This window comes from Mchenga conophoros, linkage group LG15 (assembly GCF_057382185.1).
Source record: "Mchenga conophoros isolate Kocher_MC1m ecotype Shallow Benthic linkage group LG15, M_conophoros_male_GT1.1, whole genome shotgun sequence".
Taxonomy (NCBI): domain Eukaryota; kingdom Metazoa; phylum Chordata; class Actinopteri; order Cichliformes; family Cichlidae; genus Mchenga; species Mchenga conophoros.
The window spans coordinates 24,659,705-24,676,538 of record NC_140540.1 but is presented as its reverse complement, the minus strand read 5'-3'; the positions used below and the strand labels follow the sequence as shown (position 1 = coordinate 24,676,538).

Here is a 16,834-nt window from a genome sequence, read left to right as displayed (position 1 = left end):
TTTCCAGATCAAAAACCCTGATGCTTTAATTTAATTATTAAAGTGCAGGAAGTTATTCTTGTTTGTCGCGCTGCTCAGATTGACCCAAATTCAGGATGCGGTCTCATTCAATGAAAGAAAGGCAATTTTAAAAATGACCTCAAGGCTTCAGATGTTCTGCCTGATTAAACTACACCTGTTTTCCGGCCCGAGACCACGCTGTCTTGAAGTTTATATATTTTAACTTTAAATTTGACTCATTATCTCCAGTACACTGTTGTTCTCTTCTTTATGTTTGTTTCATGTATTGTGTGTATGTGTGTGTTTGTGAGTGTGTATTCATATCTTTGTGGGGACCAATATCCTGGTCCCCACAAGTTTCAAGGCATTTTTGAGACTCAAAATGTGGATTTAGTGATAGGGTTACAATTCGGTTGTAGTTAGGTTTAGGCATTCATTTTTCATGGCCAGGGTAAGGGGCTAGGGAAAGCATTATGTCAAGTAGATGTCCCCACAAGGTATAAATACCCGACCTCTCTTTTAATAGTTGTGCTCCTGCCACTGGTTTGATTCTCTGATTAAAATACTGCACTTCACGTTTTCACAGCAGTGAACCAGACCGGTCACATTTCAAACACACTCTAGTTTTTGTGCATTTATTAAGGGCAGAATTCTCTCGATTTTCTAGAGTTTTCCTCCTCACTGCAGAACTTTCTTAGTACTTACAGGTCCTCGCTTTGGTGCTGACTCCTGGGCCTTCCAGATTTGGCGTCTGAACGAAGACAGTTGCGGTGTACAGAGCATCGGGAGAGAGTCCGTCGAAGCAGTACTGAGGCAGGCCGGCGGGAATGGTGATTTCATGCTGTCCTTTACTGGATGCTACAGAGGAATCAAAAACACATGTAAACACATCACAGTACAGTGGAGTGGTCTTAAATTAAATGATGGACTTTTCTGAATGTGCTCAAAAGTTTCATCGAGGTTTAATAAGGTTCGACCTCCCGATCGGCTCATTTAGAGTTTATTTCCAGGTGCTGTGGGCTCAGTGTGATTGGTTCCTGTCAGAGGGAAACACTGACTCATGTTCTTCAGTCACGAGTTTTTTCGAGATGGCTGAATCGTCATGCCCTTGTAAAACACACCAGTGACTTTTACACAGTTTGGACCCTGAATCATGTTGAAATTTTCCTGTGAAGAAAACTAAGATTTTTACTCACTTCATACATCTCCTGAGTATGACAGCATTAATAATTATTACTAATGAGTCAAAGATTACTTCCCCAGGTGCTTATGTTTCTGGCTTGTAAATTAACACCAAAGCCTGCTGGCTTGTGACGCTGGCACTCTCTGTGTCCGTTTCAGCCTCATGAGGGACAAAGGAGGCTCTAGTTCCATTTTAAACCATCTGTGTTTGTATTTGAAATCAATTCCATGTTAAAGGCAGTCTCATCCAATCACTTCACCAACACTTACAAATTAATATCCCTGTACATTTTAGTATACATGTTGGGTAGTCTACCACTTCTAATCAGAATCAGAATCAGAATCAGAATACTTTATTGATCCCTGGTATTGATCCTAATATTGCACCTCTTGCCCACTGACAGCTGGGATGGGCTCCAGCTAAGACCTTAAGACAGTGGGTGAGCCTCAGAGGACTGCAGAAAGTTTCCAAAAGAGGAAAGGTTTCTTTGAGCACGTCTTAAACTACCTGAAAGCCCTTGCAGGATTTGTGACCTCATAGTCACTGACCAACCACACTTCATGACTGTTGTCTGTAGTTTAGTGGACTTTTTGTTGCTAAACGAAGAAAATAAAGATTACTTTACACACAGAGCACCCTGACCCTTCCAGTGAAATGTTTATCTCTCTGCTTGTCTCGGCTGCTGATAAATTGATAATAAGATTTCTTATTTACTCTGAGCGCTTCTGCGAGAGCAAACAAACAAATCGTGTTTATCGCACGGGCGTTTTGCTGTCCCAAATGCACTTCAAGTAAGTCGGATTCAACGCTCCCCGCAGCTCCGCTGCTGCAGATATCTTCAGAATATGCCCAGTAACATCAACAAGTTGTGATCGATCATGTAAATTAATTTGTGCAAACACGCACACCTCTCAGAGAGATCGACTCCAGAACGGTGGCCCTCTTTCATCGGGAGCAAAGATGCACTCAGGTCCGAGCTGAGAGTGCGTTGGCAAAATAAAAGCCCTCAGACTATTCAGCAGGATATCACATAGCCTAGAGTCTGAACCACATGTTCCTCTTCTTACCACGGATGTTAAAACATGGAGGCAGAAGACCCGTGCTCACCGTTTTTCCACCCCCTCATCTCACCGCTGGCTCCGACCGCTGTTTGCATTTCCACTTGAGAACAAACAGTTGACTGATTTGTTGACTTGAGCGTCTGCTGCGTCTCACTGGGACGGCTCCTATGGTAGCGGTTAACCACCATCTGCCTCACGCTAACAGACCCGTGTTTGTTCTGGCAGCCCGAACGCCTAATGACTACCATAACGATATTTAAACATGGATACTTTATCTCCACGTGCGAGTATGAACCAGATGGACCTCGGACACTCCAAAGTCATTGAAAAGGATGTAACCTTTGCAAACAGAGATGGAGTTAAAGCTTGGTGGTCGGGCGCCTTCAGTCTCGGCCAAAACTTGCATCTTTTTTGATCAATAACCGAAAATAGGCCTGAACTTAAACAGCCTCAGGGAGGAAATTACAAGAAAATGTTTGAGTCAAAACAGTCTCTGCAGCATCTGCAGAGATGATCTCATCTGCAGATATGTTTTCAGACATCTGATGGGAGTCTTATTAATAATAATAATAATAATAATGGATACTTTATTGATCCCCATGGGGAAAATACTTGTTTTTCTCTGCATTTGACCCATTCACTCAGTGAAGCAGTGGGCAGCCCACTAAGCAGGCGCCCGGGGAGCAGTGTGTAGGGACGGTACCTTGCTCAGGGGTACCTCAGGGTAGCCGTTAAGTGGATTCGAACCGCCGACCTTCCAATCATGGGGCGACCACTTTTACCTACTGAGCTATCCCTGCACACTTTACCACATGCATCAATTTAAATATGTCACTCTGAATCAGGATCACTGGCAGATAGAGCCACAGCACAAGATTAATGCATCTGCAGAGAAATGAAATATCAGAAACTTCTGATGAAAATCACTGCAGGTTCTCTTCCGTGATCTATCCGAGGACATGTTACACAACCATGTGGTTTGGATCATTTAGAGACTTACATAGAAAAGGTCTAAGTGCTATTATTATTACATTACTATTATTACACACAAAAGCTGATTATGATATTTAAAAAGTGATGTGAGGTGACTTACGGTCCGCTGGGTTGAGTTTAATGCGGTAAGACGTGGCCGCTCTGTGTGGCGTCCACTTGATGCAGAACTTGTCGTGGCCGATGGCGTAGGTCTCAATGTTGGTTACGTTCAGGTAGACTGAAAAAAAAAATCAGAGTTTAAGCACAGTGGAGGTTTATGCTGTTCATATGTCGGACGATTCATGTTTTTTTAAGCTCTTTTAACAACTGATGAAAAATAGAGATTCTCTATGAGACAGGAACTGTTTAGCTAAACAAAACAAAACAAAAACAAACAAACAAAAAAAGAGTACATCTGATAATCTGTTAGCTGCACTGCCTGATGGAACCAGGTGAGTAACTTTAGGTAGCGAGAAACTTGACTGGTATTTCACTTCATGAGCCCATTTCTTTTCAGGGCTCCTGGTGTAGCTGTTTTGTTCCACACCTGAGAGTAATTACTGTCCAAACAAATCGTGCCAACTTGAAAAAAACTAACAAACACCTGAGGCCAATATAACCAGACAAAATAGTAAACAGGTGTGAACATGCCTTTAAGTCCAAATCTCAGTCAGCCAGAAACAAATCTGAGCAACTGAAAAGACATCAGATAAATCCTGGGATTCTCTCTGGTCCTAAGTTAAAGTGTCAGAAGTGACTGGACGTGAAAAATCAGGAGGGGTTAACAAGAGGACGCCAAGGTCCAGTGAGTTTTTTAAGAAACAATTATGAGCGACATTTGAAATAAATCAGCAGTTTGTGCGTCTAATTACGCTTCCTGTACGTACGTGTCGTCCCCTGGCCAATGAGCGGCGCGCTTACGCCGCTGGTGTACTGTGCCAGCACTTTGACGTCGTAGGTGGTTCCAGGCTGCAGGTTGGTCAGAGTGTAAGAGCTCACGTCTCCAACGAAGAAGTCGATGGGCTGGTTCATGCCTGGAAACACAGAGCGGAGAATGAGAAGTGAGTGAGAAACTGAAGAGAAGTAAAAATCAGGTGACAGCTTTTAGGAACCAAGACATTATTCACAATGTGTGTGCAGAGAAACATGTTTGATTAACCGCAATGGTTTTGTTAAGGCTCACCTGCAGGGGTGTAGATCAGCTGGTATCCCTGGATGGGTGCAGTCACCGGGTCCCAGGCCACCCTGAAGCGCGTGTACCACTCGTCCGAGATCCGAAGGTTTCTGGGACTCAACATGCCGACTTTGACACAGAGGAGGCATCGAATTTTAGACATGGTAAGCATCAACACGCAGGGCTAAAACATGATGCTAATGTGCAAGTACCAAAAAACTGCAGTTCTCTATTGGCCACTTAGACTGACTGCAAAAGTGACTCAGCCAGCTTAAACTCCCCAACTTTCCTGATGAGCCTTGAATCGCAAGTTTCAAGTCATATTTAATAAAACTTAAAGCTAATTTAGTAAATTATGGCCCCATAAAGTCAGAAAGGAGGTTTATTGTTTGGGTAGAGAGGGGAGAGCAGCAGGAGAATTTCTGGCTTTTTAAACTAAAACCACTGCAGCTTCATGTGCAACAAAACAGAAACAGAAGCACTAGTGAACTTCTAATTTGTAGTTTGCATTTGAATGACACAGAACTTTATTTTGGCTGTTTTTCTTTCCTTTAACTGAACCGTAAATATCAGCCGTCCACACACCGGGGAGCGTTTTACACCTACTGTGGCAAAATTTTCAGTGAGCTCAGAGTTTGGAAGCTGACACGCCGTCTTCTCGCTGCTGTTAAACGCTAGAACAACCCCCTAGCCTTTCATTAACTTGATACCTGTAGGTTGTTTAAACCACAGAGCATTGTTAAAAAAAAGGGGGACATTTTCTCAGAAATAAAAAAAATCAGCCTCTTCCTTTCTGGCGGTCAGGAATGAGCCGCCTTAAGTCAGGTTATAAGATTCATCCTATGTAATAGAGGTGTTTAGATTTGGGTCTTAGTCTTGTTGAAGAAACCAGTTGGTGTGTGTCCAGAATTGGACGGATGCCTGAAAGAGCCTCACACACACATTCTCGTTTTGATATCTTAGTGAGGACATCCAATTGACATAATGCCTTCCCTAGCCGCTTAGCCTAACCCCAACCATCAAAAATGAATGCCTAACCCTCAGCCTAAACCTAACCATAAAATAAATGTAACCCTGACAATAAACCACATTTTGAGTCTCAAAAATTACTTTTGTCCTCACAAGTGACTGTTGGTCCCCACAGTAATGTTCCAATTTTTGGACCCCACAAAGATATCGAAACAGGTACACACATACATACATACACACACACACTCTGAGTGTCTGCTGTTTGTATAACTAAGCCTACTGCTCGCCGATCGAGTCCAAACTCTTCACACTAACACATGCAGATAACTGACGCGTACTTAATGTATTTATTTTTTCTGTTACTCCTCTAACTCACTCCTAAGTGCTACTGCGGTCGCTGCGTTTAAGCTCCTGGGTTCAATGCCTCAAAGCTGAACCACCACAAAAGTTGCTGAGGTGCTGGATTACATCCTAAATGTACTAGAATTGTTTGTAGCACGATGCTGGTGGAGCGGATTGTGAGGTTTACCTTCCACAGACGGTCAATATCAAAATCAAAAGTAGGAAATATAAAAGGGGGATTTTTTTTTTTTGCTATTTTCTGATAGATGGTTAATAGACTTAATCAAACAAGATTTATTTCAGGTTTGAATACAAGTAACGACAGAAAGTTAAAAAATTTATATCTAAGGAGAACTCTGTAAGACCAAAGATGGAAGCTGTCCACTCTCTGCCCGCAAAGAGCCAATCAGGGGCCGCCACAGAAAACATCTGAGCTAATCACTTCATTTCCACACAGTAGACAAGCAGCAGGTATATCTACTTGTTACTGTAGAAGTGATACAGGTAGTTACATCTGCTCTGTTAATGAAACAGCCATGTTGTAGGGCTTCAGCATGTGTAGCAGACATACAGAATAACCTGCAGGGAAAAGATTTAAAAACTTTATTTTGGGTAAAACAAAAACTAAATATCGAGCTTTCTGTTTAAATCAAACTTGACTGTTGATTCTACACGTGGAGTTTTTACATACTGCTGGCTATTGCAGTTAAAGTCATGGATCTCTACTTTTTAATTTCTAATTGTGGCGATCGTGGCTCGAGAGTTGGGAGTTCGCCTTGCAATCGGAAGGTTGCCGGTTCGAGCCCCGGCTTGGACAGTCTCGGTCGTTGTGTCCTTGGGCAAGACACTTCACCCGTTGCCTACTGGTGGTGGTCAGAGGGCCCGGTGGCGCCAGTGTCCGGCAGCCTCGCCTCTGTCAGTGCGCCCCAGGGTGGCTGTGGCTACATTGTAGCTTGCCATCACCAGTGTGTGAATGTGTGTGTGAATGGGTGGATGACAGGTTGTGTTTGGGGTCCTTAGGGACTAGAAAAGCGCTATACAAATACAGGCCATTTTAATTTAGTTGGAAGCTTTTAAATAACTTGAAAGATGGCTGCTGAGGGGTAAAATTTGCCTTCTAGGAGTTTGAGAAAGCCTGTTGTTTACTACAATCGGCCCAGCTATGACGCCAAATGTGCAGAAACCCTGTGACAGCTGCAAGGGATTGTGTAATATCACAAGAAAACCAACATTTCTGAAAAGCTGCCTTTGCTAGAAAACTAGAGGTCAAAGAGGTTTTTATTACTTGTACGTCCGTTCCCGTTGAGGGATCCTCCAGGCCCCTCGGCGTAGATGGCCTCCACAGTGATGTTGTATGGGGTGTCTGGGAGCAGATTCTGAAGCATGGCATTGTTTCTGTTTCCTAAAACCAGAGTCTGAAGATCCAAACGGCACAGAGCCAGAGATTTTCAGTAGCCGAAGAAGAAAAAGCATAAATCAGTCAGGAAAGATTTGCATCCAGAGCGTCCTGAGTTGCTTTGCTATCTGCACATCTGCTGCACATGGTATGTGTAATTGGTGAGCGGAGCTGACCCAGTGCTCCCAGTCACAGGACAAGCTGCTACACCTGCTTTCCACAGAGTTCCTTCCACACATGTCTGTGCATGTATGATTTTGGAGATTTCTGCTTCCTTTTTCTCTCTTATTCAGTTTTTGGGGAGTTTTCCTGTTTTCTAAATCAAAGATCTAAGAATAAAGGGTGTCATGCTATATACAGAGAGAGACTATAAACTGTGAAGTGAAGATGCCTCAAACCACACATCCTCCTTGCAATGAAGTCAAATTCTCGATTATTTTGCTTCCTATTTTTTATAGATTTTTATTTATTTATTTTTTTGCTATCTTAACCAGTTTACTGAAGTGCACTGATTAAGGCCATAACCCCATCAGAAAGTTTTCAAGTGACAAGAAGAGTCCTTTTACCAGGGTGGACTTCTTTTTGCAACCAAAGGAATCACCCCCTGCTGGCCAATATAAAGAATGCAAGCTGAAACAACTTCCTACTGCTGTGCCCTTATATCTTTTATATACAGTCCATGTTCAGTGGTGAGTTTTGCTCCCTGTTTAAATAAAAGTAAAATAATAGAAAACCATTTGGATTCATCTGGAATTTGAATCAAGGACCCAAATATTAGTTTAAATGAGAAACGGTCATTAAAATCAATTAATCAAAGTTAAATTTGGGTAAAATTTTATTCCAAATTTTAGTGCGAATAAATTTGGTTTGTGCAGTAAGATAAAGAGAAGAGCCTGAAAAATACAAAAACTGCTGGTGGTGCACAATTTTACATTTTAGGCTTTAATATTTTAGAAGACTACTTCTCTAATAAACAGGAAATAACTTCTTCAGCCTTGTGAGGCAGAAAATTGCTTCTCGGTGGGATTATAGAAACTGTGTACCAACACGAACCTTCCACATTATTTACAGATGCTAAATTGATCACTTTGCATCGGTATAAATAATAGTCGTGAGCTCTTTGGTCAGTCCCAATCTGGAGAGCTCCTTTCATCGGCGTCCCTCTGGTGCAGTTAGCTGACTCACTCTGAGCAAGTGTTAGACTAACGAGCAGAAGGGAAGCACAGCTGGGCCGTCTCCGCTCTCCACCATCGTTCCAACTTATTATTCAGAACTATTAATAACGCTATTATGCCCCAAATTATACAGTTTGTTTAACTGAGCCTGTAATTAGTCTCCCTAATCTGTGATTTATATCCTGAATGAGGCGAGGGAATCCTGAGATGTGACTTCACCGCATAGTCCGAGGGGGACGTCACAGCGAGCTGTGAATGGCGAGGGTTTGCGGCCAGTTTATCCAAAACAAAACACATCACCACCTGAGATTAATCCCTCTTTATGGGTTAAAGAGAGAGTAAGAAATACACTTGAGGTTAGTGGGTCTGATGCATTTCCTCCGAAATGACTTCACCAAAATGTCTCAGCCTCTGAGGTCATTTTTAAAAATTTTATCATCAGTGTGCGTAGTTTAGTTTCTGCAAGGGTAAGACCAGCTTTCCTTCAGACAATACAGGCAGGTAATCAGAGTGCGAAGGAAAGTATATTTACCCCCAAACAGGCCACTAAACCATTTTGGAAATGTGACCATCACTAATGCCTGATTTTAAATTTGTACTGACTGGCTCCTTCTCTGGGATGACTGCTCTACTTTAGCACTGTTACCAGTAACATGTTGATGTTATCTGAGATGATTTGATATTGTGGACGTCAATGAGCTTGAAGTTTCACTTACGGACTCTGTGATGGGGTCTCCAGTCATGGGTGCGTAGGAGATCTTGTACTGTCTTACGGGCCCTTCAGCGTGATCCCAGCCGATGGTCAGGGTGCTTGTGGTGGCGTCAAACACACGCATGTTCCTGGGACCAGCACGGGGTACTGCACCATATCAAACAGAAGCAGTGTAGGAGAATTTTTTTTAATGTATAAATAGAAATATATTTTTCTAATTCATGAATAAAAGATTATTTGATTTCTATAATGCTTTAAATCCTACTATAGCTACACTATATACATATACTCACTTAACCTCTATGACCACTTCTAGTTCTGAAGTTTTACTTTACTGCACCCAGAGTTGAATCCTCATTTACATATAATGGTGCCCACGAAGGCATTTAGTTATACTAGATTATTTCTCTTTAAGGGCCCCTCCCTGAAAGCCCACTTTTTTTTTCTGTTTTTTCAGAGTAAAGAAAGGAATAAATAAAATGACAAAGGGAAGAAAAAACATTTTAACTAAACTCGAGAATCAACACAATAACAGACCTGTGAAAAACTGAGTATGCCTCATGATTCAGTAGGGTTTTTTTTTACAGCAATAATGTAAAATATATTTTATCAGTACAGGCCCTTCCACACGAACTGGACCCATTAACATTGTTGAGGACTTCTGGCCCTCTTTTCTTTACAGCTTTGATTCACTTTATTGACTTTTGTGAGCATTTGTTTATGCACAGCGTTCTTTAAGGTCCCACCACAGCACTTTGATCAGGTTGAGGTCTGGACTCTGCCTGGGCCATTTCTTTTCTTTTTTCAGTCATTTGTTTCCATGCTTGTGATCATTGTGCAGTTTGGGTCGAGCCCGACAGACTGGGGTGAATTTGCTGGGACATCCACCCCTGATAGGACTGTGGCATTGAGTTAACACACCTGAATGCTCCAGACCTGCCAAAACTTCAGCTTTTAAAGAGGTGCTCACACTTGCTGATGATCAATTATTCAAGTGCACTTAAATATCAGCATTTGACTTCTTATCCTCTATTATTCTATGGAGGTAGTGAGGGTGTACCTATGTTAGCTGGCTAATGCTAACACAGCTTCTGTAAAGTTGTCTGTTTCCTACCAAATTATATTAAATGCCATGGTTTGCTTTTAATATCTAAAAGACAAAGGAGACTAATAAACCTGAATGCATAGAATATCCCAGTTGCATGACTACTGAAATTAGAAAAACTAAATTTAAAGTTTTGCATATTAAACTTTGTCCATCTTTACTCTGCATCTCTAAGGTGCCAGTCATATCACTGACTTGTTTCCAGGTAATCCAATGAGCTATAAAATGTTCACGCAGCTGTTTCTTCTTAGTACCACCTACTTTTCCAGCCTTTTGTTTTTCCATCCCAACTTTTTTCAGATGTGTTGCTGCCATAAAAGTTCTAAATGAGCTAAAGATTTTTATGAAATTGTAAAATATCTCAATTTAAGCATCTGATATGTCTATTTTCTATTATGGTTAAAATATGGGCTTACGAGATTTAAAAAATTATCACATTCTGTCTTTTTGGGTTTTGTATAAAAGATATTAAATAATTAATTTTCCATACAAGGCTCATTTGTTCATTATAGTCGGAGTTTTACGATCATCACCAATGATATGATCCAATATTTGCTAAGAGGAGTGCAGTCAGCAACCCGAAATTTAAATATACTTGTACTTATTGTGTTTTGCATCACTGCATGCGACAGATGTAAACTATTGCGAGTAAGTTATGTGATTCTACACACCATCAGAATGTGACATTGTCATTGTGCTTACATGTTTTGCCATTGTCCTTCACCGCTGATCCCTCGCCGTCGGCGTACAGAGCGGTGACAGTGACGGAGTAGGGAGTATCCGGTATCAAGTTGTCCAGGAAGGCGTTGTTAATACTTCCTGAAACCAGGACCTTTTTGGAGAAGAAACGCGGGAGTCAAAATATATATTGATATAATCATCAAAGAGGGTCTGCCTATTCAAATGAGCCTCTTCATGCATTACATACAGATCTGGCAGGAGTAATATACATAATGACCTCAGTGCTCATCTTGCATCAAGTGTTCGACAAGGTTTCTTCTGCCAAAAGGTTCCTCAAACACTAACAAAGGCTTGGAAGGTGAAATGCTAAACAAACCATCGGTCAGCGGGAGACGTGTTCTAACAACACGAGTGACTGCAGACTGTCACTGGGATTATCACATCATCTATGCTCAGCTCTTTAGCTGGTTTGTGGGCCATAAAAGTCTCTGCCGTTACATCATGGGAAATATATCTTCTGCTTGGACTCGAGTTCCCCCTCTTCTTGGGACTGGTTTGGTTGCAGCAAATGTTTTGGGCTGAAAGGTTTTGGCATGTTGGACCATGAAATAGGTTTCACAGCAATGATGTAGTAGCTAAGATCCCGCAACTGGAAGCACACACACACCTACACATGCACAACTGTTAGCCTGGGGTTAAAGCCCACCAGTAAACTCTAAAGTGAGGACAATGGATTGGACACGGCCCTTTTAAAACATTATAGTCATTTCCTGAAAGCAGTACTGCTCTCGAGGGCTGGGATGCACTTCATTGGCTGAAGTAAACCTGAATGATGAGGCCGAAGTATGCAGTTGTTCTGGGTAACTGATGGGCTTTTGAATGGGATGCATTCATTGTTTTAAGAAGTAGAGGCAAACTGAACAAGAGAGTGATATGGCATTTATAGATTTGTAAGTAATTCAAGACGAAGCCCATGAAAAGAAGTTTCCCAGGATGTCATTACTGATGCTTGAATTCTGATGTATGTATATAACTGCTAAAACCTAATAACAAAAACTTTTAAATGTTCTTTCACAATGCTAAGGTTGTTAATCCAGCTTTAAATTATTTTACTTTTATACAGGCAGAGATTATTACTGATCCAGAGATCATAACATGTCACTGAAACTGAGCTCCTTATAGAGATGACAGGGGGAACAGGATGGCAGGCAAAAAAAAAAGTCCCAAATAAAAACGTATCTCAACTTTCATGTAAGCAACTGTAGATATTGCCAGTGGGAGTGAATTATACCATTTATAAAATATGATGAGGGAGATAATTACAGTACAGGGTTATCTCCCAATCATCAGCTACAAAGTGATGACCAATAACATCCTAGAGCAGGGATAGGGAACGTTAGTCCTCGAGAGCCGTGGTCCTGCAGGTGTCAGATCTCACCCTGGGTCACCACACCTGAATCAAATGAATAGTTCATCACCAGGCCTCTGGAGAACTTCAAGACATGTTGAGGAGCTAATTTAGCTATTTAAATCAGCTGTATTGGATGAAGGACACATCTAAAACCTGCAGGACACTGGCTCTCGAGGCCTGGAGTTCCCTACCCCTGTCCTAGAGGATGTCTAAGGAAGGCATCTAGTGCACTCTCATAGGCAGTCGTGATCCCATTAATTTCTACAAACAGATTTATTCATATGAATATGCAGAATCTGTAGTCAAGGAACACGATTTTTGGTACCAAAAGCTTTTTGGTTTCCAATTTTGATGTACTGATTAACCCGTATGTGCAAGCTTTGGTAGCATGAAGCTAAACATTCTGTCTGGAGGGATGGGATTTGCAGGAATGCAATTCAGAAGCATGAACATCATCTGATTCCACTTTATCAGGTTTTATTAGCTAGTCCTGTAATGGACTGGTGACCTGTCCAGAATGTACTCAAAGACAGCCAGGACAGACTCTAGCTACAACAGCAGGTTGGATGAGTGCTTACCAAATGGATGGATGATTTATTAGCATTTTTAAATGATGACCAGCAGACAGAAACTGAAATCTTGGCTTGGATACTTGCTGGCTAAACAGGAAGCTCTAAACAACCAGTTCCTCAAAGACCAAGTCAGCAAACTAGCCAATGGGTTCGCATACTGGGATCCCTAAAGGTAAATAGACGTGTTTCTTAGATTAATAGTGCTACAGCACATACCGATATTTTAAACAAACATTTGCTTCCAGTTAATTCCCAGTCAGGTGTAGGTGGCTGCTGTCATCCAGCACCTTCAAAATGAAGTGAGACCTTCTGTTATCACCTAACATCAGTGCTGGACCTTACTGATATTCTTCAATGTGAACAAACTGCAGCCATAGCACTGAAGTTTTGACCACAGCTTTAGATTTGTGCTTGGAGGACAAAAAAAAAAATCACATCTGGAAACAACATTAAAGCATGCACATACATTTGATCTTGTTTTTTTCCTTCTATAGAGCACTTGTTTAATGCAAACCACTGATGTTTAACCAGAATAAAATGTACTGTTAAAGAGCTTCTCTGCTTCTCAGTTCTAATAATAATACTGATAACATACTCACTTCAGCGCGTGAAATAACAAATCTGTGATGTAAAATTCAATAATTTAGACTGAATTAAAAAGAGTTGTGAATCTTTGTACTTCTGAACTCATCTTTGTGTCTTCTTTCTGTGGCCAAACCAACTTCCTCTCAGACCAAAACAAAATCAAAGTTAATTAAATGAAAGTACAACAACAGTGAAAATAGAAGGAAACAGAGACCACAGGGAATAATAAACTACACAACACTAACTTCACAGCATCTTCAAAGCTGATTCTAATCATCAAAACAGCCTTGTTAGATTACAGCCTTAAAACCCCCAGGAACTCTGACCGTCGGAGCCGTTGGTGACGTCAGTCACAGATGCGTCCGGCATGCAGTGTTTCCAAACTTCAGTCATAGAGTTCAAACTTTTTGTGGGGAAATAAAGCTTCTTTTTTTCTCTCCCTGAGACCCAGACATTCGCACTGGTGCATTAAATCAGTGCTGATGGAGACGTATGAAAAGCCGACAAGTCATGATTTCCATATTTAAGAGCATTACCGTAATTACTGCTGTGCAGACATCTGCGCAACATCACCACTTGGTGAAACAAATAAGAACGAGCAAAAGAGACCACTTGTTGTTTCCATGAAACAGACCGGCCCAATGAAAGCAACACTCCCACTTTGATTTCACTTTTTTTTAAATCAGATGTAGAAAAAACAGATAAAAATAACTTAACTACCAAAATGACTAAAAACAAATACAATAATTTTGGTTATTAAGTTCACATCCAATATACAGGAATAGTGTCCAGTTTAGAGAAAAGCCAGATGTATGGTGATGTGATGTGAAAGACATTTGTTTGTACGAGCAGAAGTTAAGTCTTGTTTAGGGATTTCCATTCATGTCCTAAATAAATAACATTGAGTACCAAGCTAAAAATAACAACAAGGTCAAGAACCAGCATTTATAGCCAAGTCAAGACTCTTAGGTCAAAAGACTTTCTGAAGAAAAATCCCTGAGTCAAAAACAACAAGGCCCAAGTAGAGACCCACAAGTCACAAGTAAAAGACCAAATCAGGGCCACTAAGATCCAACAACAAAACAAATCCAGAGCTAGGTCAGGAAAAAGGATAGAAAAGGAGGTCCCGAGTCAAGTCAACAAGTCTCAAACCAGAGCTGAGCCAAGACTTCCTAGATCTTAAGGTGGGAACTAAGTGCGTTCTCACACCTATGGCTCATTTACTCTGGTTTGAATCAGTTGATGAGTTTATAAACTTGTAGTTTTTCCATATGGTTTGGTTTCTTTTTCACACGGAGAAAAATCCAACTGAGTCTGAATGCATCACTACAACCCACGTGAGAAGTTCGGTCTGCTTATTGGCCAGATGTGTCTGGGGAGGAGCAACAAAAGCAAATACAGGAAGAAGGTGCTGTGTTGTGGACTAGTGGAGAATTTACGTTTTATTTCTTGACTAATTGCTAGCTGTACAGACCTCCGCGCATCTATATTTACCTCGCCACATTCAGAAGAAAAAACACATGTATCTACTGGAAGTTTTTTACCTCAAACGTGGAACGTACACCTGGTAGTTTGTTTGGATTCAGGTCACGTTGAAACCATAAACTTACAGCTCTGGAGTTCATTTGGACCTGCGCTGAGACCCTTTGGAGGTTGTGGTCTTGGTTGTTTTGGACCACACCCAAGTGTGATTACCGTGTTCATATCTGCACAAATGAACCACACCAAGGGGGAAAACTAATCGAGTTTGACTAAACACTGCAGGTGTGCAAACAAAGAAAGTCGAGTAAGAACAGCAAAAATACAATAATACAAAAGTCGGATCAAGAATTCCCAAGTCCTTAGTTGACATCTAACACAAAGATATGCCAGCCAAAGTAAGATCAGCAAGTCAAATGTCAAGAATGGCATTTTCCAGAAGAAGAAAGCCAAAGTGAAGTCAGAGACTTTGGGTTTGGTGTCAACAAGCTATCAAATAAAACGGCATGTTCAGAAATCAGACAAAAATCTTGAGAATATAGCTGATTTTCCAATGATGGAAAATGCAAAACACAAAATGATTGGATTATTACTTTATACATGTATACTTTATACACTTTATACTTATACATCAAGAGAAAGAGCAAGAGAAAGTGCAAACCCACGTTGGTAAAGCCGAGTCTTTTTGTGACTGTGTCGTGTGCATACCTCTGCTAAAGTATAAATATACGCTGGATTTATAAAGCTTAATTTGCTTTTATGTATTACATTTCCTTAAATTTTGGTTTTGGACTACTTTTTGGAAAAAAAACAAACATGATCTGTAGAGATGTCTTGAATTCTGGGTAATCCTGATACTTCTTGCAATTTTATAAACTATTGATTAAAAATAAAAATAGCTGACCAATTAGTTGATATTGAAGATAATGATTATCAGCCATAATCTCTCCTTTATCTAAAAACAAACAAAAAAACCCAGGATAAGATCATTCATTTATTTTCTCAGTGTAATTCCACTTATCTCAAGAATTTCCTCGAGGCACATCATATCTAACAAGAGCTGACCTGCAGCTTTTGGAATGTGATGACTTAAACTGGGAAAAAATATTATCCAACCTCACTCTTTTATGACTGTTAAATCACACAAGAGGTTGTTATTTTTGTGTCTTCACATTCTTCACTCCTCATGACCAGACAGAGAGATTTTCCTCCCCTCAAGGAGAATTCTGCTGCTAATGACAGTTTGTGTTTTAACTGCAGAAAGCTACTCACCGACTCAGATGGGCTTGCACCGGTCAGGGGGGCGTAAGCCACCCGGTACTGCTGAACCTGGCCCGTGGCTGGCTCCCAGCGCACATTCAGGGTGTTGGGGGTGGGATTGTACACCTTGATATTCCTGGGTGGCATGCGTGGAACTGCAAACGGGAGAGAGGTGAAGAGAACGTGAAGTTAAGAACAAGGGAGAGGTGTTAGTTTTCCTCACTTAGCAACACAAAATCAAAACTAAGGGCTTGTTCCAAGTACATCTTACCTTATTGCCTAAAACTAACGGGACAACTAATGGATTTAGAAGAGATTACATTCCTTGAAATGTGAGTGTCAGTAAGTGAAGAGCGGAACAGAACAGGGAGGATTGGATCCTTGGTTTAAGTTTAGAGTTAAAAAGCAATGAACTTTTTCAAAACATTCTTCAAGCAGCTCAGAAATGCAGTGAACTTCAAATTATTGTATTCTGTTAGAAGTGCAAATGAAACACACTCATCTATATTCACTTCTTTTCAACAGGCAGATGTTATAGTTTGGGCTTTGGTCTCTGAGTTTCATCTTTATGTTTCTTGTAGGTTTTTTTTTATGTCGCAGGTACGTCAGCATCTTTCCTTTTCCATTGTCTCAAGTGGCTTTAAAACCCAGTTGGAACTTTTTACTCTTATTTTGCAAACTGAAACTAATAAGCAGAAACCTCTAGTCCCAGCCCCCTCAATACTGCCTTTTTCTGTTGTAGGTAGGTGTGAAGGGG

The 16,834-nt window shown here is 40.9% G+C and overlaps 1 protein-coding gene across 4 annotated transcripts in view; it reads right to left on the bottom strand.

The window, feature by feature from the left end:
- col12a1b (collagen, type XII, alpha 1b) overlaps positions 1-16,834 on the bottom strand; it is a 151,801-nt gene that overhangs the window by 44,590 nt on the left and 90,377 nt on the right. For all 4 annotated transcript variants that reach the window (XM_085247752.1, XM_085247749.1, XM_085247750.1 and 1 more), the window contains 8 exons: positions 16,090-16,232; positions 10,792-10,921; positions 8,989-9,131; positions 6,987-7,116; positions 4,400-4,519; positions 4,104-4,250; positions 3,338-3,454; positions 706-858 (listed from right to left, as the gene is read on the bottom strand). In XM_085247752.1, coding sequence (XP_085103878.1) covers positions 706-858; positions 3,338-3,454; positions 4,104-4,250; positions 4,400-4,519; positions 6,987-7,116; positions 8,989-9,131; positions 10,792-10,921; positions 16,090-16,232 — 1,083 coding nt within the window. The remainder of the gene's footprint in view (positions 1-705; positions 859-3,337; positions 3,455-4,103; positions 4,251-4,399; positions 4,520-6,986; positions 7,117-8,988; positions 9,132-10,791; positions 10,922-16,089; positions 16,233-16,834) is intronic.